The 24,378-nt window shown below is 37.0% G+C and overlaps 2 protein-coding genes across 3 annotated transcripts; both read left to right on the plus strand.

Annotated features, from left to right (window-relative positions):
- Nucleotides 1-1,690: 1,690 nt before the first annotated feature.
- tcof1 (treacle ribosome biogenesis factor 1) lies at nt 1,691-8,634 on the plus strand. Its single transcript, XM_027009624.3, has 8 exons — nt 1,691-1,931; nt 3,101-3,156; nt 3,315-3,361; nt 3,714-3,781; nt 3,882-4,047; nt 4,650-6,437; nt 6,540-6,619; nt 7,738-8,634. Exons 1-8 carry the CDS (start codon nt 1,815-1,817, stop codon nt 7,768-7,770), a joined length of 2,355 nt encoding a protein of 784 aa, XP_026865425.3. The 5' UTR covers nt 1,691-1,814; the 3' UTR covers nt 7,771-8,634.
- A 4,059-nt stretch (nt 8,635-12,693) lies between these two features.
- adad1 (adenosine deaminase domain containing 1 (testis-specific)) lies at nt 12,694-24,293 on the plus strand. 2 transcript variants are annotated; one of them, XM_027009613.3, is made up of 11 exons: nt 12,694-12,865; nt 12,976-13,110; nt 13,311-13,478; nt 14,525-14,599; nt 14,899-15,024; nt 17,801-17,924; nt 18,199-18,369; nt 18,806-19,035; nt 21,209-21,443; nt 22,340-22,472; nt 24,066-24,293. In XM_027009613.3, the coding sequence occupies exons 1-11, from the start codon at nt 12,694-12,696 to the stop codon at nt 24,177-24,179; spliced, it is 1,683 nt and encodes a 560-aa protein (XP_026865414.2). In that variant the 3' UTR covers nt 24,180-24,293. The 2 variants fall into 2 exon arrangements, with proteins under 2 accessions (XP_026865414.2, XP_081569999.1); XM_081713873.1 differs by having other exon boundaries at nt 12,694-12,856.
- Nucleotides 24,294-24,378: the final 85 nt, after the last annotated feature.

Here is a 24,378-nt window from a genome sequence, read left to right on the forward strand (position 1 = left end):
GAGACATATTTTTGTTGGGCGGGGGCGGTTAGTACAAAAGTGTATCTAGTACGTAATAACGCTGCTTTCAAGTGCAAGTGGGGCGGTAGTTTTGTTCGAGAGGAACTCGTTAACCTAGTGTACTTTCATGCGGTAGGTTTGTAGGAGTAGGAACTCTTTAATCCAGCATACACCCATGTGTCAGATTTATGTGACAGATAAGGAGAATACTGAGCAACGGGTGTAGCAGTTTATTAGCTTGCTGGTATATATCAGTTTTGGTTTATTTTGCCGACGTTTTAAACTTACCCACTCTTTAAAAATGATGGTTCTTCATGTGTTATTTAATAAATTAAATGGTTCTATTTAGAACCATGGGTTCTATATATAACCATTTCATGCTTAAATGTTTCTTTGCCTTGTGAAATGGATCTTTAGATTGTAGAATGTGTTGTTATATGGTTCTATACAGAAGGGTTCTTCTATTGTAATTAAATTGTGATGTCAGTCTCGTATAGAATCGAAGAACCCTTTTAGTTCTGTATAGAACTATGTACAACACATTGTCCACCAATCTAAAGAACCATTTTACCATGTAAAGAAACGTTTAAGCACATTTTTACATGTACAGCAAAGGGCAGTGGAGAGAAAAAGCCCGCAAATAAACGAACAATTGTTAGCATTGATTCTTTTTTTTTTAATCTTTCTTAGCTGACATGCACATTATTACATACGGTATATACTTTGTAATGAAAAAATAAAAATGACCGCTTCCCCCCTTCCAAAAAAAGAAAAAGAATGGGTTTGTAAAATAAAATTTTAAAAAGTATTCAAAGTTTCCGTTGGTTCCTAGTGGTAGTCAGTTATGGTAGTTTGTGTTGATGTCACAGTGTAAAGGACTCATTTGCATTTGATGGCTCCTAAAGGGATCTAAATTTGTCCTACATAGAACTTATGTGTGTAAATAAAGAACCCCTGAAGAACCATGATTTTTAAGTGTATGAGTTCAAACATTGGTAAAATAGGCAAAAACTAATATACACCATCAAGCTAATAAACTACAACACCCATTTCGCAACCCCAGTATTCTCATATTCTGTCACATAAACGTGCGCTATTTGAACGAGTTCCTCCTCGTACAAGACTACCGACCCACTTGCACTCGAAAGCAATGTTACATATGTACTGTATACACTACGGTAATAAGTGCGTCTGCAACTGTAACATTTACCAGTAGAGGCGTACTTGTAAGAAGCCAAACACTAATATACTGTATAATTTTAAATTAGGAAATGAACAATATTATTCTTTTGCAGAATATTATTTCTGAATTTCAGGCAGGCTGACATTGAAAACCCCCCACAATATTCCAGACTAATGGATTATTGTATTTCATAATGTATGGTTAAACGGTTCTGTATCAATTTGGCCATCATGTTAATTTCATTTAAATTTAGCTGGCCTCGCCAAATTTTATTTTCAATTACAAATGTTGGCTACTTATCTATTAGGCTATACTAGACTAAACCTATGTAGCTATATTATGTGTCTGTATGCTTTACAAACTTTTTATAAACATGAATTTCGTTCGATAGTATACGATAGTATATCATAGTATATATGCAGGGGTTTTATTAATGCAGCCCCGAATCTCATTCCCGCTGCGCTTCGAAAGTAACTACATATCCCACGATGCACGCAGTCATTTACTTGCCTTCCCTAGTTGAAAGGTAAAAGGAAAGCGTGTAGGCATGGTTGTACCAGAAGCTAGCTAACAAATTCTCAAATGCGATAGTTTATAAATAGATATAGGTAGATTTTATTTTTGGCTAAATATGACAACGAAAGACACTGGAGTCACGGAGCACTCTTTAATTAATTTGATTTATCAACATTTAAAGGATAATGGACACCAGAAAGCCGCCAACGTACTCAAAAAGCATTCCCCTCAGGTTTTAAGTTTTATTTCTAGCTAACGTGATTGCGTCTCTCAATTTAAGAACCTACCTCACAGATAGATATCGAGCAAGCTACCTACGTTTGATTTGTTATCTATATAGGACAATACTGAACGTTTTAGTATACGTAGCAAAGTTAGCTAGCTAGCTAGCTAGCCAGCCAGCCAGTCAAGTTTACATGCATGCGAGTTTTCGTATCCGTATCGATTTTCTTTTGCAAAGCATATTTAAAGTATACTTTGCTTTGCAGTTGCTTAAAGCTGTTTGCTTGAGTTATTGTAAAAGGTGAGGGTAGTTAATTCGATTCTAGACGTTATAGCCACTAAACCAATTCGAAAGCGCGGGAAGACGCAATGTAACGTAACCACATAAACTTACGGAAAGCCGAGATATTCGGCTTGTTACAAAAAGGATCCGAATTAGATCAACCCGATTGTGGGCTGAACTGTTAGGCATACCCGGATCTGAAGGACCGCAGCACTACGGAGTATTGACCTTCTTCTAGGCTGTTTCTAAGCACTGTTGATTATCTACTTATCAGTCACATACCCGACTTCCTCTTGAAGACTGTTGCCTTGGAAAATGTCCAGAATAAGCGTCATGCCATTTGCTCCCACTGGCAACAAGAGAAACGGAACATAAAGACCACTTTAGGAAAAAAAGCATGATTTTTCATTTACTCCCCCTCCCAACAGATATAGGAATTCTTGAGGGTTTCCTTATTAGTGCAGTGAAGCGTGAAAATAAGTCGCATATAATTTCCTTGATATGTAAATTGAGTCTCTACATACAGAGCTTTTCAGTTCGCTTTTGTGTTCCTGTTCTGTGATACTGGGTTTAATCAGTACACTCATTATTAGTCAGTTTAGAACAGCTCAATCCTGGGCTGGATTCCACCCCCCAGGCCTTTACTTTCCGAGTGTGCATCCATTTTGATTAGATTTAGTCAGTTTATTGAAAATATATAAAATCTAAAGTGTGTAGCAGAATATAGGCAATGATGGATGCATTTTTATTTCATTTTCAGTGGACAAGGTGTATCCACAAGCTGCCTCTAAATTTCTGGTTGATATTTATCAGCGGGTTCTCTATAATAAAGTGTTCTGCAAAGGTGTACAATGATTTATAGATTTTCTCATTTTTGTTGTCCATTTGTGTTTTAGGTAGAAGTTACAAGTGGGAAAACATCTCTAAATGACATATTCGTGAAATGGGTGAGGTAAGTGATTCCCTGTTCTTGCACTCCTGATTCACTCAGGAGTCTTAAAACCAATTACTTAGTATGGGGGAACTGACACTGAATACAACATATTTAAACCAATGTATTAAGTGTATTTGTCATTGAACTAACTGACCTTTTTGTATTGACTTTTGAAGCAATAAAAGAGAAAAGAAGAGTGGTGGAGCTGTCCTGGAAGCAAAAGGTAAATTGTATAACTATTTTGAAGAAACATCATCAACTGGAAAAATAAGGTTGCTAGGAAAAATAACCCTTTTCAAATTAACTTTTAAAAAATACCCATATTATGTGATGGAGAGTGATAGCAGAGGGTAGTGTGACAGACAGATCACAGAGGATATGTGTGTGTGTGTTTTGCTTGCTGTGCCAGAGACCCAACATACCTCCTTGGGCTGGTGGTCTGAGCGAAATTTTCCTGCCTGAATGACCTGGGTTTGAAGCTGGTCATGGTTGCTGCCCTCTGTCTTCACTGCATAGTATTACTGAGAGCACATTATTCGTTTATCCCTTTTTGACAAGTAATTTCTTTCATGCAGCATCTAAACCAAAAGTAGCCAGGAAGACCGCGTACAGTAGTAGATCCAACAAGAATGACAAATCGGAGGTGTGTAAGATACACTCATTTTTATAGGATGTTAAGTTGTGTAAGCAACACTTTTTTTTCCTGTCAATCTTGCCGATGTTAACTCCACTTCTGGGTTCAGCCAAGGAAGAGATCTGGAAAAAAAGAGAAATTGTCCAGTTTGGCTGAAGCTCCAACAGAAGCTATTCCAGATCTTGCCTCCATAAGTCTAACAACAGGAGATGATTCTGACTCAGATTCCAGTCTTGATGTGGAGAAATGGAAGAGACTAGCTTTACAGCTATCAGGTGAGAGGAACAGAGGATACCATAGTCACTAGTAGGCTAAACAGTATTTAGTCTAAAGACATGGTGTATGAGATACAAGACCATGGTATGTATAATCAGTCACCTGAGCATAAGTGTGGTGCCAGAAATAAGTGGAGTATAGAGTAAGTGAAGCCAAAAAAGTACCCACTGTGTGTGTGTGTGATTTGTAATCAGAATTCTTTTTTAAAATTATAAACAGCTTGTACGCATACCATTACAGACTACCTCACTCATTGCTGGTCAGTTTCTGATTACAGGAACACTGATGACCAGACAGTAATCGAATTGTCAACAGCAGTGACACCATGTCACCACCTAAACACATACCTGCATTCCCTTGCCATTTCATTACCTATGCTTGTTTTATAGGCACATTTTTTATTCGTAATGTTACACAGGTGATTGTCTCTAACACAAGATATGTTTTTTTGATATCAATGTTTCTGAGAGTGGGTGGGTGTATGTATTGTGTATAAATTATATGTGAAATAACACTAGTTTGCTAATTATTTTTAATCACTTCTAACTAATGATTCTCCTTTTGTCAAAAATAATAAATTAATAATATACTGTTTTTCTAGATGCTGACATAGGAAAAATGGATATCTCCGTGACTACTGCCTCTACTCGAGAGAGGTCCACCAAAAAACGAAAGCCAGCACAGACTAAAAATGACGGTAGCCAGAATACGAAGGCCAGGAAAACTGTCATTAGTCCTTCAAAAAAAGACAAAACTGGGACCCTTTTAAAACCAAGTGACAAGAAAAATACCAGAACCATTGAAAAAAGAAAAAAAACAACTCCATCCAAGAAGTTAAAAGACCAAGGTAACTTTTTAGAATTTATAAAGCTTGGGGCACCTGAAACTAAATTTGCTGAAGGTCTTTCAGTACAGACTGTCACCCCTAAAAGAGACAAAGCCAGTGGCCACTTAGAGACTGACAGCATTAAGATTACAACTAAGAAGGTTAAACACAAAAAAACACAGACATATTCAGAATCCAGTAACACTGAAACTCCAACCCAAACTGCAGAGAATCAGAAATCAGATGAACTTGCAGAACCTGAACAGGTAAATACCCCCAGTAAGAATGCTAAATCTAAAAAAGCTGTTAAAGTCGCAAAGCCTATGGAAACCTCTTCTAGAGTGTCTGACACCAATATTGCAAACTCTGATCAGTCAAAAACAAATTCCTCTAAGAAAGATAAACCTAAGAAATCTGTAAAGCATGAAGACCTTTTAAGCACAGACATCCTTTCAGAAGGAATTGACAGTGAGATTGCTCATATCTACGCATTAGCCAAGAAGTCCAAAAAAACAAATCTTTTGAATGGTCACTTAAATACTAAGTCAGCTGAAACGCCCTCTAAGAAATCAAAGAAATTGAAGAAATCTCTTAAATTTACAGAATCTCCAGATTTGAAGACAGTTTCAAAGGTAAATGAAACGGAGATTGACAGCAGTCTCTTAACATCTGATCAGTTGGAGGCTACATCAAAAATCTCTAAGCCTATAAAATCTTCACAACTTATGACTCCCCCTATGTCTAACATTTGTGCACAACTTAAGAGTCCTTCTAAAAAACCTAAACCTAAGAAAGTTAGGGCACCTCTTGAACCTGAAGATGTGAATCCCTCTTCTGAAGAAGATCAAACTGATGTTGCCAGTATGCACTTAACACCTGATCAGTTAGAGACTCTGTTAAAAAAGGCAATGCCTAAGGAAATTAAGAGTGTTGTGGAGCCTGACACAGTTGAGAGACCCTTTAAGAAAGCCAAAGGTAAAAAAACAGACACCACCTCTGAGCTCACAGGGGTTGAAACTCAAATAATGGAAGACCATACAGCTGATGCCATCTCAAAAGCCATACACTCCAAGCCCCCTTCTAAAAAGGCCAAGCACCACAAAGATAATAGCTTTTCAGAATCTGTCATCTCAGAGACACCATCTAAAAAGTCTAAAACTAAGAAAGCTACAAAGCTTGATCATGTTCAGTCGCCCTCTAAAAACAGTAGTTTGGATGTTGGGGGAGAAGACGACTCAAAAATGTCACATTCAAAATCTGATAATAAAAAGAGTACTTCAAACACACACAATTGTGAGATCTCTGACAACAGAGGAAAAAAAGAGACTGGACTAGAGGACACCTATTGCCCCCAAACCCAAATTAAGGATGTAAAAAAGAAAAGGCAAAATAAAGATGAAGAAAATACCAAGGCTTCAGAACTGGAAGAGGGTCCTAGAGAGCCCAAGAAGAGAAAGACAGACAAAGAGAAGAAAAAAGAGACTGAGGGAAGAATAGCTGAAGACGTATTGCCACCATCAGAGGAGTTTGCAGATTACCTGGCAAGCACTCCAAACAAAAAAAGTAAGACTTTTATCATAATGCAATGTGTCTAGTAATGTTCTGATGATAAAACTAGCTTCATTTTACGTTGAAATGTTTGCCTGTTTGGTAACTGATGTGCAGAGAGGGAAAAAAAGAAATACAGTGATGAGGAACAACCACTCATGTCTGTCCCAGCTCATGAGGAAGAAACTCCAAATAAGGTAATAGTTTTATATCATCAGTAAATTCTTTTTCTTTTACAATGTACAAGTTATTTTTAAACGGGAATCGATTTGGCAAAATTTCATCATTCAGTGGTGTAGACGTAAGTAAACTAATTAAGTGTTTGGGTGAAATGCTTCTTTCTAGACAAATTTAGCATTATGCAACTGAGTCATAGTTGTTCACAGTGGTAATTCTAGGAAGCAGACATCTGAAGCATTTAATGGCTCTAAAAGCTACGACCCGTTAAGTTCACAAAATAGTTCCAAATACGTTGCTTGATGCCTGAGATGTTGTTTTGTGATCATTTTTTTTTTAAATAAGGTTTTGGCCTAAAATGTAGCTATTTTTTGGTATAAACTATTATGGATTACTTTCGTGTTTTCTCTCAAAACCACATTCTCAACAAAGATTAATATATATATTTGGAAGCTGCTAGAGTATGCAGAGAACTTTGAGGTTTGTTTTCAGCATGTTATAGTGAATACACTGTAATGAATTTATTTTTGCAACCCCATACATCGTAGTTCACCACTATTCTGAAGAAGGTTCAGCTCCTCTGATGAACGTTTACATGCGTTCCACTGACACTGTGCAACACACTCGTCTACCCAAACTACACAGTGTGTGCAGAGTGGAGAGGTACATGCAGGGCGTTGTCAGGAAAAGTGGCACCCAAAGAATATGCATTTATTATAATTTACCACCATTTACCATTACGAACACTGACACATAAAAACTTTGAAGACACATGTAAGTTCACCAGTAATTTTTCATAGGAAATAAAATGGCTATATTTGTAGTGTACATTCTGACTCGGTAGCTATATGCTAAATTAGTCTAGAAAGGAGCATTTCACACCAAAATACTCTTAATGACTTTGTTTACATCTAAACCATTGAATCTTGGTGGAGTGCCCCTTTAAGCTCTTTTTCCCCCAGTGTATCTCAAGAAAACACTTATTTTGCAATTGAACAAACAGGAGAACCATATGTTTATTACCAATACCTTAATTAAATCTCTCAGTGCTTATTTATGGTACCCACATGGCAGTCTGTCTCTGGTTTTTGCTAGTTGTTATATTTCTTTATACAACTTCTAGCTTTTTTTCTCTTAGAAAAAGAAATCTTCGAAAGCCAAGAAATGTTAGTGATGTGGAACAATGGAGGCTACTTGAAGTCTCATCTGTCTAGACTCAGATGTTCTGGAACGTGGACCTTAACATAACTTCACAGAGAAACATTTATATGCCATTTTATATAATGTGTATGTCTGAGAGAGAGAATGTGATTTTAACTTGCACATGTTTAGTGTTTTTTTTTTTATTTCTATATCTAACATGATGTACATACTGCTCTTTTATATGTGTGGATTGACTGATTTTCATTCATGTCTTTATTGAGCTTATCTGTTTCTTATGAACAAAGAATGACATTGTATTTTACAAAATATCTGCATTTCTAATACAGAAATTCTAATGAAATACATTTTTACATTTGTGTATTGTGAATTGTTTTAGCCTTTACCCATTTTTGATTATATTCATGTTTAACAAGATTCATCAGAAGCTTTTATCATCCACTCTTAAAACTATAGGGTACACACAACAGATTAGAGTCATTTATGCCATTTTTAATGCATGTTATTTTGTCTCTGTAGTGTTCACATAGTTAGATGGTTGTGGCCGAATGTTGTTTTGCTCTGTGATACTCAAAGGTAAGGTGGAGGAACGGGCTCAATCAGAAATTCAAAACATTAAATGCATGTTCTGAATGGACTAAATCAAGATGAAACTTGTACATAACAAATACATCTAGATGATACATTTTCAGAAAAGGTCACTAAATACAGTCCTGATTTAGTGTCTGATGTTCATGATCATATGGCAATTTTATAGTATAGCTTATAATTTTATATAATGTGATTATTTGGATACCTGGGCAAATGTCAATGATTAATTAGGCTCAAGTTCCTAGTTACCATTTATATAGCGCTAGAGAGAGGCTAGGTTAAAGACAAACAACTTGTATGATGAATGTGACTGTGTGTGATTAGGGACATCTAGTGGATAAGATAAAACCTTGCAAATAACATGATGGCTCAGCAAAATGTCTTCCGCAGATTTTAATTTACACCACATAACATTTACCTGTTCTATTGTCACAGAGAGTTATGTTTTTAGATCTTGAATTTCTGTGGTTAGAATAGAATTCACTTCATTTTATTCATTTCCAAATTAGTTTTACATATTTTATTTATGATACAAAGCAAATTAAAATTGAATTTTTTTTAGTTTTTGATTTTTGCCCTAGATTTTTGTAAGGCACTAAAATGTATGCTTTATTTAAAAAAACACAAAACAACCTATAACATTTTTTTTTCTAATAGTGGCAGCAGTCTTTTTTTTAAGGTTAGGTCAATCTTATGATTCACCCAGTCATTAGATGCAGAGGGGGTGCACAAATGGAAAGTGCTTTGTTGAACTGGAGAATTTAAATCCCATGGCAACGATTTCAGTTTTACCCAACAGCTTGTAATCAAGCTGTAAACAATTTTCAGGGATTTAATCAAAGTGCATCATCAAAACGAACACAAATTGTACCCCGGAGTTTCCACAATGGGTAGGCCGACTTGAATCCGCATATGACTATATCATTAGGACAGAGTGAGTGAAAATAAAACCATTTAAAGGAAGGAAGATAAGTTCACCATAGTCACAACACACCACTCAACCACAGCTCTGTTTACGTCAACATTTTTTAGAATCGTATCACATGCAAACAAGCAATAACCTACCTTACCGCTTGCTTACTGCACGCATTAGTTACGTGCATTGGTTATAAGCAAAGGTATATAGGCCAGTGAGGGCAGATCAGTGACTGGTCAGAGGACTTCAGATGTGAATGTTTCTGTATGGAAACAAAACACGTCACATTCATATTGAGGTTTTTCCAGGCATTGATATTAGTGTGTATGCACATGTGTGGGCTCTGAGGTGAAAAGCCTTCAACTACGCTCTTCCGTTTTATGCTTCTGTACAGGCCTCCAGAACACACTGATATACTCATGAAAAAAAATGATTAAAACAAGGTAGAAATGGGCTTATCAAGAGCTCTCCAAAAAACTTCCACAAGGATCAAGCACTCAGTAGACAACATGTGAGTCATGGGGGGAACCCCTACTTTCTTATAAGATAGGGTCAGTAAATTAGTAAAAGCTCTGAAAAGAGAAGGTCTTGCAGGAGGTAGTAAATGTTTCCGTAGTGGAGGGAGTTTTGCATCTGTTGAATGTTCCCCAGCCTTTCCATTTCAAGGGATTGTATTTACCGCCACAGAACATAATCTCCATGAGAGCTTGTGATAAACACAAGTCAGTTTCCAGGTTAAAGAATATGGATGGAATGGTAATCCACCTACAGATTTCAGCTGTTAATAAAAGTTTCCATAAATTTAAATGAGTTGTCCTGTCTCAAATAATTAAAACCTTAAGGTGAATCTGCAGTTGGTTTGTTTGTGTACTTTAAGTATATTGTTTGCTGCTTTGAAAATATTATGATTAAAACAACTTTGAAATAAAAAACAAACAAACCAAAAAAACAACGGTTTTTGGATTAGACATCATGAATGTCATTTTCAAAACCAAACTGGCCTGATTTCCCTAACACAGAAACACACAAAAAAGGGTCCAAACATCCTGTGTAAAACAAACATAGAAGTAACCTAAAAACCTGTCAACTTGTCCTTTCTGTACCCCGAGCTTGAGAATGATGTCACTTTCTCCTCATCTTCAAAGACCACTGTTTCTTTCACTCTTAATCACAGGTAATCTCTGGTAGTGCAACTAATGGAGAAATTCTCATCATTTTTGCCCCTAAGAAAAGTGCCAAAGCAAATTTGTGAGCTGCAATAAATGAAAACTCAGCTCACACTGGGGCCAAAGAGATGCATATCCATGACCAAAGGTGTTACATAAAGTAAAACCATAATGCATGTTATACATAGTTTTGCAAGATTTTCAGGGTTTATCAGTATTTATCTTGTTATACCTGAAACATTGGAAACATTGGCAATGGTGTTTGACCTGTAGTGAACTGTTGATGCAATTAATGATACAAAAAAGGTAATGTTTCAAATCACAGTTCTTTGAAACCTGGAGTTAATTCATCTTATTTTAACTTCCTGAAAATGTTATATTCAAGATTGACATTTGTAGGAAACGTTTTTATACCTCCCTTCTATCAAATCCGTGACAAAATAAAGTTACCTTTATTGAAATGCTCTGGAGGAGCTGAATGCACAGGGTCGGAGCCAGTCGATAGATCTCTAGAGGCCGGCGCACACTCACATTGAAGGTATCCCGATTTCTCTCAGGTGAGACTGCCAATGTTGGAGGAACTGAACACACAGTGTCTGCTGGCTAGTGGATCCCCAAGAGCCATGGGCAGTGTACACGAGCAGCACCCTCTTCAACATCGATGATGGAACTATTCAGTGAATGCATTCAAACATTAAACTTGAACTAAATAAATAAACTAAACTAAATAAACTGAACTGAACTAGAGAGGCACATGGTATTCTGGTTGTATGTGTGATGCTTCTCTCAAATGTCCTCTCACTGGCCCACTCCAGTGGCAGACACAGACCCTTTCAATGGTCCCACACAGTCTATACAGTCTACGAAATGCACTGGTGCATGTGTGTCTACAGTTCCAACTTGTCCACTGTTCATCCAACCTCCTGGACACCTTCTCCAACACTGCCGGCCTCACCCAAGACAAATCAACCTCAGTGTGCCCAGCCCTCCTGAGATCTACGAACTGGGTCTGACCCTGATAATGTCCTGAGATAGTATAATTGTGATCTAGTTTAACTAGTAAATGGTCTACTCGCTTGTTGTACTACCTTACTTATTTTCCCTTATTTTACCTTACTTATTTCCCCTATATATGTATATATGTGTACACACACACACACACACATATATATGTACACATACATACATACATATGCGTGCACACACACACACTATATAAACACACACAAAAAATACACAAACTTTTCCTGTACTTGGAACCCCATGGAATGAACCCCATGTTATGATTTAAACTACTTTTTCTAATATAAACCTTTTGTACTTCACTACAATTTTGAATATATATATATATATATATATATATATATATATATATATATATATATGAATAGCTACAAGTACATAAAAGTAGCTGCTTATCGAACACGTAATTTGAACTGTGAGACCGGCTCGTCCGGAGACGAACAGTTGCTGAATTGTTAACTGAGAAACGTTTTCCTAAATATCTGTAAGTAATCTTGATGCATTCGATTTCATTAATTTCGCTGATATGTCCTAGTCAGTGCCTTGCAGGAGATTTGTGTGCGATAAAGCAATTTCTTGTTTTACTTAGGTTAACTATCTCTAGCGTTACGTTTAGCTAGCTTTAATTAACCTACGTTAGCCTTATCTGATTATCTTCACTGTGCGATGGGAGTTAATCACCTAGTTATTAAATGTTATTTTTCAGGCTTTTTCGAATGCTAAAAATGTCAACACTGAAAGTATTTGGTTACAATTAAGATATTGCACAAAAATCCTAATCTAGCTAGTCGTTATTCTTTTTATTTTATCGTATGTTAGCCAATCATAGCTTTAGCTAGCCCATCAAACTGAAGATAAACTAAGAACACTTATTTGGGTAGCTAGCTAACCCTACCTAACCCAAAAGTCATGTAGGTAACTATATTTGGGCAGGATTACTAGCTTTCGTAATTTGTTTAATTTGTCTATAGTGCTCTGCGTTATTTTGAATACTGTGTCTTTAATGTCTCCAATGCGTTCCACCGAAGAAATGCACGATAACATTAGCTAGCTGACGTTACGGGTTTTAGCAGTTGCTTAGCTTAGCTAGCTAACTATTTAGCGGTTGTTGCCTGTACGTTTTAGACAATTAGATATTTTGGTAGCTAGCTTGTTTAAAATCTTTACCAAACAACGCAGACCAGTTAACTTGCTACAGTGCTATCTGGCCGTCTGTGTATCTGTCTGCAGCGCCAAAATGATGGGACGAGAAGGGTCATACCGGTCAAGAGGGGCGAGTTTTGCTCAAATTCTCAAGAAAAACATGACCGCTTCACCCGGGTTCTCGCCGTTCCCAAAGCAGCCTATCTTTGAATACCACACTAGTAGTAACCCACTCGACCATGCCTGCAACTCCCCTCGCAATATCAGTTGAGTCATCTATTAGAGGAATAAATTTAGGTTGAATTTGTTGGTGGTGTTCTTTTTAGTCGATGTTTGCAGAGTTGAATCTTTGGGTAATATTCCATCTTTTTATCAGGTTACAAACGGAAAAACATTCCTAAGGAGTTGATAGACAGATACCAGCGAGGAGAGACCCATGCTGTATCTTTGCTGTACCAACTTTCACAGGTGCTACACTTCCAGGTGGAACTGAAGGAGACTATTACTACAGGTAATTGCCTTACGTTATTGGTATGTAGAAATATTTATATAAATAAAAAAGAAGCAAAATAACTCCAACAGAGAAAATGTATAATTGTTTTACTTTGTAGTTTCTTTTCCTAAAATAGCATGCAGTGCTGCGTATCTCTGAAAACAAGCCTAAGTAGTACTTAAAGTGTCTGTAATATGCAACTGTTTTTGCATCACCAGGAGGAATAACAGGTTTCTACTTTGCGTTCTGTGCTGTGATTAATGGAGTGGAATATAAGACTGGGATGGGCTCCAATAAGAAAGAAGCCAGGGCCAAGGCAGCTCAGTTGGCACTGGAGGAACTGCTGCCTAGTATAGAGAATGATGGTGTACTGCCTGATGCTTCTGGTAATTGTTTTCCATTGTGTGAATTGTTGTATGATTCCTTTAAAATTTGGTTTTTACGTCTGAAGAGTTTTTACAGTGCTTAAAATAATTGTCTCATCAGCAGAGATCATGTTTCGAATTATGCTTCATGTTGTACAAACTCAGCCTATCTACTCCTGAGTTTGTTTTTATATATATATATATATATATATATATATAAAGTGTGTGTGTGTGTGTGTGTGTGTGTGAGAGAGAGAGCGCTTCTGGACCACAACACTGTCAGATTTTAAGAATTAAACAATAAACGCTTAGACTATTGCTACTCAAATCTTTACTTTAAATCCAAAACCTGCTCTGGATTTTATAATCCTTTGTAGTTGATTTATATTAATGTAACTGGTTGGCCACTTTTATTACACCTGGTTCCTAGATAAAGGGAGGGTGGATAATCTGTAGGACCTGGACCTTATCATTTATAGAAGTGACAGGCACCTCACGTTTCTGTATTTATTGCCTGGTAGATGCAATGATAAGTCATATATAGGGAAAGGAAACTTTGGTTTTATTTACTACGTACTTTTAGAGATGAGCCACAGCCATGATGCTTATCTTGACTAGAACTAGAAAACCAAAATAAATGCTTCATAACCTAGGTTTTACTGTTGCTGTGATCTCTATTTGGGTTCATGTCAAAGTAATTGTCAAGTTTCAGTCATCTAAAAAAAGAAAAACAAAATTAAACTTTTGGTCTAAATAAGAATTTGTCTCATTCATGCATTTTTATTTTATTTTATTTTTTTTATTTATTTTTTTTAATAGTGAAGTTAAATTTTATAATGCCTTATGCCAGACTTCCTAAGAAGGCAGACATTAAGTTAAAAGAAACCACATTTAACTTGTATTGAACCAAATATCCAACCACCTGTAAAGCGTCTTGAATCACCTTGCACACGAAATGGGCTATTTTAAATAATTTTTTCCTGACAATGTGGTTTATTGTTTTACTTCAAATGTGATTGTAAATTAACATATCTGTATGTGTGTGTGTATGTGCATATGTATGTTAGTGGGACCTCCACCTCTGCCAGTGAAAGAGACTGCCTCCCAGGTATTAGAAGCCCATGCTGGAAGGGCTTTATTTGGTAAATTTAATTTGAATATTCTGGACATGGATTAAAATTAGTCTTTGACTAAATTGTAGTGACTGTGGTAAATTAGCATTTAAAATATAAAATGTTTTTTATAGGTTTTGGGTTTATCTGGCTCTGGTCAGCAACCACAAGCTTTAAAAAAAAAAAAAAGGGTGAAGGCCAGGAAGACTCGTTTTCAGTGTTTTGGTCAAAAGCTTCAGTGTAAATGTTTGTTTATTTATATATATATATATATATATATATATACACACACACACACTGATTTCGTCTTTGTGTGTCGTTTGACTCAGAGAGGAAGAATCCTATTAAAGACCAGGTTTCCAGTGCCATTAAGGAGATGTTCTCCAAGCTGACGGACAGTTACCCAGCGTTTTCCGGCTGTGGTGGAACATTGGCTGCATTCGTTACCCAGTCTCGTAAGTTTTCATGCCCACATAGGAACTGGGTTTATTTAATGGCATTGCTGCATGCATTGTTGTTCTTGTTTTTTGTGTCACTGATTTTGTTCACAAGAACAAAAACAAATGTACAGGCTCACAATTTCTGAGCGTCTTCATCTATGTGTGATGTTTGCAGTCTCCAAAGGTGGCTTCTACTAGTCTAATACCAATATGCACAGTTGATGGCAAATGCTAATTTTGAGTAACCAAATATGAAGCTCGGAGGATATTGTTGTAATCATCATGTTTAGAAAAATCATTTTCTGAGGAAAACAGTTTAATCTCATAAATGTCATTGGGTTTTGATGAATAGTGTCACAAAGCAGATTCGGTTTTAGCAGGCTATGTAGTGATTTATGGTTTAAACCAGTGACAAAACGGGTAAGTCTAAGAATATGCAGGAAATCTTTCAATCACTTTACCAATTGGCACTGTATATTCTTGCATTACTTTCTAAATGTAAGAATTTGGACCTTCAACACACAAGCCTAATCAGATGATAATCAGTGAATCTAACCTAACATTTACACGTAGCTGCAGCATTATGGCATATACTGTTATTCAGAGTAACTTTTTGTATGTTTATCATTTTATCATAATATTGGCAAGTGCTATGTTCCAACTCATGATGTGTACTATAGACAAAATAATCACAAATAAGCCACAGCTGATCGAAACCTGGAAAATTTTGCCAGGTCATTTTGACTTGAGAAGAGTTACACTGAGACAAATATCAACAGCCAACATTTAAAAAGTCTAGTTACTGAAATTGTGGAATAAATGCACTTTATGCTGTTCTGTATTGCGGTTTAGATTTGCTAAAATGTTCTGTAATAAAGTTCTTTATAAGATAAAGATTAATGGCTACTTTAGACCATTAATCCAAAATTATCCAAAATCCAAAAATAGACTAAGGCTGCTATTTAGTTTAGTTGACTTATTGATATAAATAAAAACAATGTACCTGTCGTGTTTTCTCATGTACTTCTAGTAAGACTATGGAGCGTATAACTCAAACTATTAACTGGAAGCTTGTTTTGTACAAATTAATTTTTGATCATAAATCAGAAAGTAAAAAAAAAATATATTTTAGCTTTACTAAATTTTCATTGGTAAAGCACCATATCCGGCAAGGTAAATATGACCCCATGGCAATTTTAGGAGGCATTTCATAGTGGCATTAAACAAATATTTGGAACATTTAGTATAAGACATCAAATCACCCTGATCACTTTCTGTTTGTATGCACCTTCCCTGAAATAGTAATCAGTTTGTTGTGACGTCTGAGTCTTAAGAACCTCCGCTGAGGGGAAGGAAATTGGATGATGAATGTTTACAATAAGATTTCCAACACTGTAATGAACTTATTTATGCAGCTGTACAGTAATTTGGTGGAAGAGGAAGCTTTTGGCTTGTCCTGTAGGAACTTCAGGACATAAGTACGTACCTGTTGCATGCCACAGAGATGAGTATATGCAAAATCAAGCGAGCTTCTTGGCAATTGTCTGTGGAGAATATTTTTGGTGCTGTTTTCGAGAAATGTATATTTAGTCCAAGATGTGCGTACATGGATTCCTTGGCACTAACATGAGAAGAGTTCAATGGCATAGAGACCAAAATCTGATTGCCTATGTCACACACTGATCTCTACGCCAATGTCACTCTCTCAGTATAGATCACATTAGCATCTATCAGCAGTGACTCAGTGGACTAGTGGTGGGAAAACTAGTGGTTTTCCTTCCTGTCATTATTTAAGTCTGTCTGCTTGTTTTTAGAGCATCCTTTTTGATCATTTTGTTTGAAAATTATTGGTCAGGCCTTTGCAAGGATTTCACGCACATGTTTCTCTCATGAATACTCATGATGAATTTCAGTTTGGTGTGACACTCTGGACAAGTGTGTCTGCTAAATGCTGTAAATTTGGGTGACGTTCAGTACAGCCTGCAGGAGCCCAGATGTCTGAACACTGGAACATGGAAAGTGCCATTAGGTCACAGACTTTCAGAAGACGATTGTGGTTTGCAACTTAGGATAAGTAAAAGTACATGTCATTGCAATGCCACTGAAAATGAATAATGCCATAAGATAAATGGAAGACCGCTAATTATTCATTTTTGCAGTGAAAACATGTCTGTGTGGAATCACACATGCATTCTCTTGGCAGTGTGTAAAAAGGCAGGATTAACGAGTTTAACAGTGTCATTTGTAACAATGACACATCTGTATTGGGCGATAGATCTTGGCCATCTTAAAATCTACTTTGCACTAACAGTGGACTGTAGCGCAATGTATTATTTGACTAAGATTCACACAGTAGGTATGTATTACAACTGCATCAAACAGAATATTAACAAACAGGAAGTAATATTTCTAATTGGCACAATTGCTTCTCTCTGTTCTGTAGTATGGATTGTTCAAAGGCTTTAATATTTTCTTCCAGCTTTAGAGAGCTTTTGAATAAATAAGGACTCATATTTGAGCCCCAGCAGGGTAACAGATAAGTAAAATATACGATTCCAAACAGGATACAAAAATAATAAAAATAAAAAAGTGACCAAGTTGTCTCCAATATTTTATTCACAGCCCTTTGATGTTTTTTTAATGATTTTTATGAAGATTAAATCCAGACAAATACACATACTACTCTGCAGTATGTTTTGTGACAAGTTCTTGATTGCAAGATGTCATGTATTTTTGTTCGCTTCAGCTCATGGTTTCATGTTAATTAACCCTATGCTCTCTTTCTCCACAGCATTAGGATGTGAGGTAGTGGCTCTTGGTACAGGCAATTTGAACTCTAAGGAGCGCTTGACACCTAATGGACGTGTCCTTCATGACTCTCATGCAGTTGTGACTGCACGTAGATCACTAATGAGGTCTATACATTTTTGTCTTTTTTTTCTTTTTGAGTGGTTTACTAGTCTCTTAATTTCTAAAATCTGATAGTTGGTCTTTCCATTGCAGTCTGGAAACAGTATGTGTGCTAAGATAGGGCAAGTTTGTTTCTAATGTCTGTAGCAAACTTTTCATTTTATTGTCTTCTGCCCCTAAAGTAAATATTTTATTTATTAAATATTTTATTACTCTTCTAGATAATGCTGTCAGATACAAAAGGCTGGACCTTTTTTGAATTTGTGATGTCTGTTTTAGGTATCTATACAGACATCTGTTGTTGTTCTACAGTAAGAATCATTCTCTGGAAGAGAAATCGATCTTTCAGCAGGATGAGAGTACCAAACTACTGAGTCTGAAGTCTCGCATTACTCTGCACCTTTACCTCAATCAGTTGCCCAAAGGAGCTGCTCAAATACCTTCTCACCTGTAGGGATACACACACACACACACACACACACACACACACACACACACACACACAATATACAGATTTATAGATAATAGCTTGCTTTATTTTACATTCAGTATGAAAAGCATCAGAAAATGAAGCTCACATTGGTAATGCCTTTGACAGGTTAAGAAATGCATGTGCTCCTGTAGCTCACATGGCAGAGAAGGTGCTGAGTTCATGGGTGTGAATCACACTAATAAATATGGATTACCTTGGATAGGAAAACTGAACCATGAAAATGTAAAATGTGTATTACATTATCTCAGATTAGGACCACACATTTTACTACTGTTGACTTGCCACTGTTGTAAATATAGGTACATTGGCATTTTGTGAGTAACTTGTATATACATTTTTATTACCCATTAGATATTTTAACAGCAAATAGTTTCTATCCCTCCCTCCCCATAGTCATCTGAACCCCCTGTCCATCGCAGCTTGGGAAGTAAATAATCAGATGGGTCTGCATGTGACGATCGATGGGAAGGTCTTTTCCGTGTTCTCTACATTTGAGCCAAGTGGTTCTTGTGTGGTCAGTATGTCAGCTACTGACAAGATCACACGATGGCAGGTTTTGGGTTTCCAAGGGGCACTACTGAGTCACTTCATTGAGCCCATCTATGTCAGCACTATTCTCATCGGTAAGTTTTGCAAATAAAATGAGTTTTTTATTAAAATTTTATTATTTAATATTTATTACTCTGTAACTGTGTCTATTTGACTGCAAAATGTATAGCATTCTGTTCTGTTTTATTCTGTAACATCTGGCACCATGTTGGTATTTTGAAGTTAGCTGACTGAAGGTAGCAGAGTCCTATGTGCTGTGTACCTTGTCTTAATGTTTATTGACATCTTTCATAATCTTATTTTGATCAAAGTGTAGATGTTAGCTGGAGGCTTTTATTATGCCTTTATACTGTTAGTTCACTTTTAAAAATTTGAATGTTAATTCACAAATATATTTTTTCTGCAAATGCTTAAGTTAATGCGTATGCATTTTTAGTTAGCTACACTAAATATCCAGACTTTTTTTTTTATTTTTTTTTTTATAGTAGGTCATTTAGGAAAAAGGCCACTTGGTAAATGGAACAATTCTGTACAGAACAAAGAGAAGTTACAATTAGTCATTTAATCTCTGATTACTTAAAGCAGAGTGAAATCGATTGGTAATGCATAGTAATTGGTAATGGTAAGCTTTTGATAAAAAAAACAAAACAAAAACCTAGCCACTCATTGTATGTACACTGTGTGCACAATTATTAGGCAATTTTTGAGGATTCATTTTATTAATGAACAACTACAGAGCTCTGTCAATCCAAAATCTTAAATCTCAAATCTGAATAAGACATTAAAAGTGATTGAGTGGTTAAGCTCATAATTGTAAATCGCTTTGGATAAAAGCGTCAGCTAAATGCTGTAAATGTTATAAATAAATAAATAAATAAACATTTCTGACATTTAAAACAATTAAAAAAAATCAATGACCTATGTAGCCACCCTTCTCTTCAATAACGGTCATAAACCTTCCATTCATGGATTATCAGTTTTTTAATCCGTTGACTATCAGGTTTTTGTGTAGCAGTAACCACAGCTTCCCACACACTGTTCAGAGAGCTGTACTGTTTTCCTTCACCATAAATCTCCTGTTTAAGAAAGGCCCACAAGTTATCAATGGGGTTTATTTCAGCTGAGGAAGGGGGCCATGTAATTTATTCTTTCATCTTTAAGGTTTTTACTGGCTAGCCACACACTGGAGTGCTTCGATTGATGCCATGGAGCATTGTCCTGCATAAAAATCATGGTCGTCTTGAAAGATGCAGGCTTTTTCCTGTACCACTGCTTGAAGAAAGTGTCTTCTAAAAACTGGCAGTAGGTTTGGGAGTTGATTTTGAGTCCATCTTCAACCCGAAAAGGTCCAGCTAGCTCATCTTTAATGATACCAGCCCACAGCAGTACCCCACCTCCATCTTGCTGGCGCCTGAGTCGAAGTGGAGCTGTGTGCGCACTACTGATCCAGCCATGGGCCCATCCATCTGGTTCATCATGAGTCACTCTCATCAGTCCATTAAACCTTTGAAACATCCATCTTCAGATATTTCTTGGCCCAGTCTTGATGTTTCATTTTGTGTCTTATTCAGTGGTGGTCAGGTTTCAGCCTTCCTTACCTTGGTCATGTCTCTGAGTACTGAACACTGTTTTTTTTGTATTACTGGGCACTTCAGGTAGGTTGCAGTTTTGAAGTATGACAGCACTGAAGGATAATGGGTTCCTGGTTGCTTCACCTTTGATTATTCTCAAATCTTTGGCAGTTAATTTGCCTCTTTTTTTCCTCAACACATTTCTTGCGACCCTGTTGACTATTTACAACAAAACGTTTGATGGTTCTGTGATCACGCCCTAATAGCTTAGCAATTTTAAGATTGCTGCAGCCCTCTGAAAGACTTTGCAATTTTTGACATTTCAGAGTCAGTTACATCTCTTTTTGGCCCATTTTGCCTGAGGAAAAGGGTCTGCATAATAATTATGCACACCTCAATATAGGGTGTTGATCTTCTTAGGCCACACCCTCCCTCATTACACAAATACACCACCTGATATGCTTAAATTCAATAAGCATTCAAGTTTCTACAGCTTGGTGTTGGAAAACATGCATAAAAATATGGTCAAAATACTATCTTGCCTAATAATTGTGAACGCAGTGTACACGTAGTTTCCTACTGTTTCACCTGTGACTAGGTTCAGTGGGCTGCATGCCTTATGCCTTGTGTTTGAATTGTTGGGCTGTTTCTCTTTGTGTGCTGTGTGTTACTTTAGGTGATGAGAGCTGCAGTGATACACGTGGTATGGAGGTTGCAGTAAATCAGAGAGTGGATGGCATCACATCTAAGCTGCCCATGTATTACTGTGTGTACCGGCCACATATCAGCCTGGTGCCGTCAGTGATGCCCACGGATATCCACAGCACTCAAAGGACTCTGAGCCTCAACTGGACCCAGGGTGACGTCTCACTCGAGGTTGTTGACAGCCTGGAGGGCAAGTCTGTGGAGCAGTGAGTTTGTCCAGTTGGGAAATTTATATTTTGGACTACCAGATTTGAAAACTCACATCCCACCCTCACTTTCAGTTCTGACCGGCAACATTTGTAGTGATCCGTAGCTAGGTAATCTGTCCCATTTGTTTCCCCCTCAAAATTAGCAAAGCCATAATCAAAGCAGACAGGGTCTTTATGGAAAGGTGAGTGTGTGTTTAAGTGTGAAAACAGGTATGTGTCACTGTCATACATTCTTTGAATACAGGTTACGCTGTATCCACAAATGCTCTCTGTTTCAGAGTCTCACCAAATATAATTTTGCATTAATGGAAATTACTATCGCTCAAAACCACTGCAGCAGTTGGAAGATACACAACAGTACAGAATTGTTTGTCTTGTTCCTCTGCTGGTTTATAACTAATTGAAGTGGATAGCATAGTATTCAGTGCTTTTGAAGCACTTTTCTTGAGCATATACTGCTATTAAACAGATTTGCTGCTGTTTGTCAACCTGCATTGATAGCTGCAGCACATCATCCTCTCATTCTTACATTTTGCAGGTGGTGTGGGTTCAGGTGCCACCATATTTCCTCTCATTTCTTCTTTTTTTTTTTTTTTTTTTTTTTGCTGTCATTTAGGGAAATGTTTACAAACAAACATGTTTATAAACAAAGATGTTTTGTTTTCCTCATTGTTGAATGAGTAACTTGAATCTAATTGACTGTGCTTTTATTTCCATGTGCTTTCTCTGTCCTATAGTTTAGACTCATTTCAAAGAATGACACTTTGCAAACTGCTAACTAAACTTGAGTAACATATATATATAGTGGTTTCATTTTTGTGATGTACATCTGCTCTTTTTTTGCCTTCAGTATTTTTTATTTTTTTTTGTGTGTGTGTGTGTACATGCAACAGGTCTCCCTTTAAGAGTGGACCTGCACTTGCCAGTCGCCTGTGCAAAGCTGCCATGTTGAGTCGCTTCAACTTGGTAGCTAAAGAGGCACAGAGAGAAGAGCTGCTCGCTGCTGGATCGTACAGGGAAGCCAAGGTACTTCATGTTGGATCATAGTTTGTTGGTATTGTTTGTTTTCATTTGTTTTGTTTCCTTTTCCCACATTTTCCCTGAATATGTTTTGAGGTTTACACATAATAGCATGACAATAGCTTATTTATATAGCACTTATTTTAGTTTTAAAATCTTGAAGAGCTGAAAAATAAATTATTAAATATCAGAATACTAAAAAGTAAAAATGTAAAATACAAAAAAAAATATTGAATATATTAATGTAGGGCCTAAAGAAGAATTTTTTTGTGGGTTTTGAAACATGTAGAAACTACCTTATCTTAAGCGCCTTCTATTACATTTACATTTATTTATATTTGTGGTGCACTATTGCTGATTCAGGAGCTATGCAACAGAAAATATCTTTCACCAACTTGGTTGTAAATGATTCTAGAAATTGTAACTGTAGCATTGCCTCATTTGAGCGATGTGGTAAGAATTCATATTAATTCTTTGATATTGGCATGATGGACCTTTGAAGGCTTTAAACATATATAGATGTTAATAGGAAAAAGACTGGAATAATGTGTGTGGTGTGTGTGGTTTTTTTGTTTGTTTGTTTGTTTTTTGTTTTTTTTGCATTTGTGCTGGTGAGGACCGTGATTCCTATATTCCTAATTACCTGAAGATTAGTTAAAGATTCTACAGGGCAGCACATAACATATTACTGTAGTGTATGAAAGATTGCGCTTGTGATGACTGTCACTTAGAAAGGTTAAATGACCTCTCTGGCTGCTGTGCCATGGAGCTTGCTGTTTGGACCAGTGGTCAGAGCTCACATTTACCTCCAGTCAGCCCTGGGTTAGAGTCCTGGGTAGGGCGGCTGCCTTCAGCCTTTGTTACACATGGCGTCAGAAGTGGGATCATGGGGAGGCCGTTAAGAGTGTTCCCCAGGTTGAGGAACCCACCCCTGCTGTGAGGGGATGGTGTAGCCCAGTGTGAAGACCCCTCATGTGGGGCATGGGTGTGGCCCTGATGGAAAGGGCAGTTGTATGCAAAGGCACACGTGGACAGTGTCACGCGCAGAGGCACTCCCCAGAGGTGAAGATATTGTGATGGAGACCGTCACTCTCCGAAGGGGAGGATGGTGTGACGGAAACTTTCACTTAGGAAGGCTAATTGGGTGCTTTGGCTGCTATGGCAGGGAGCTGGTGCTCTGGGCTGGTTGTCAGAGCTCACGTTTATCTCCTGTCAGACCTGGGTTCATGTCCCTCAGCCTTTGTTACAGTGTTCTTTTTCAAGTAATTCAGTTTAGTATGTAGAAAGGATAGTTAATTTTTTCTTCCTTCAGTGGGGTGGAGCATATAGATAAATATTCATTCCTTTACACTGATTTGCAGTCAGAACAGCACATACATATCCTTTTTACATGGTTTCTTTCATTTTGATAATTTAATAATAAATAATAAACTTGGAAATGTTTTACGTTTGAAGAAGTTGTTTGCAGAAAAGCTTTGGTACAATGGACAATTGTCTTACATTTTCAGTGAATGACTAAGTTTAAGTATTGACCAGGTACTGATCATCTATTGAGAATTTCCTCTGTCTCAGCTGTTTGCATTTGTTTTGGAAATCCAGATGATGGCAAAGCCATACCAGGAGGCCAAAAGTGTTTTGAAATCTTACTTGGCCATAAGGGGCTTCGGACAGTGGGTGGAGAAACCCACAGTCAGTGACCACTTCACAACGTGAGATCGTGGATTCCACAAAGGACAGTCCTTCTTCTGAACCACCTTTGCAGGACATGTTTGAATCCTGAGGAAACATTTTTAGGAAAACCAAAGAGGAAATGCCTTAGACCCTAACTCCTCACACATATTATGTTTACATGTGATGTAATCCACATTTGCTAATGGATCATAAATAAAGGATTTATTCCTTTACAGTACAC

The sequence above is a fragment of the Electrophorus electricus genome, chromosome 4, assembly GCF_041902795.1.
Source record: "Electrophorus electricus isolate QZ-2024a chromosome 4, ASM4190279v1, whole genome shotgun sequence".
Classification (NCBI taxonomy): domain Eukaryota; kingdom Metazoa; phylum Chordata; class Actinopteri; order Gymnotiformes; family Gymnotidae; genus Electrophorus; species Electrophorus electricus.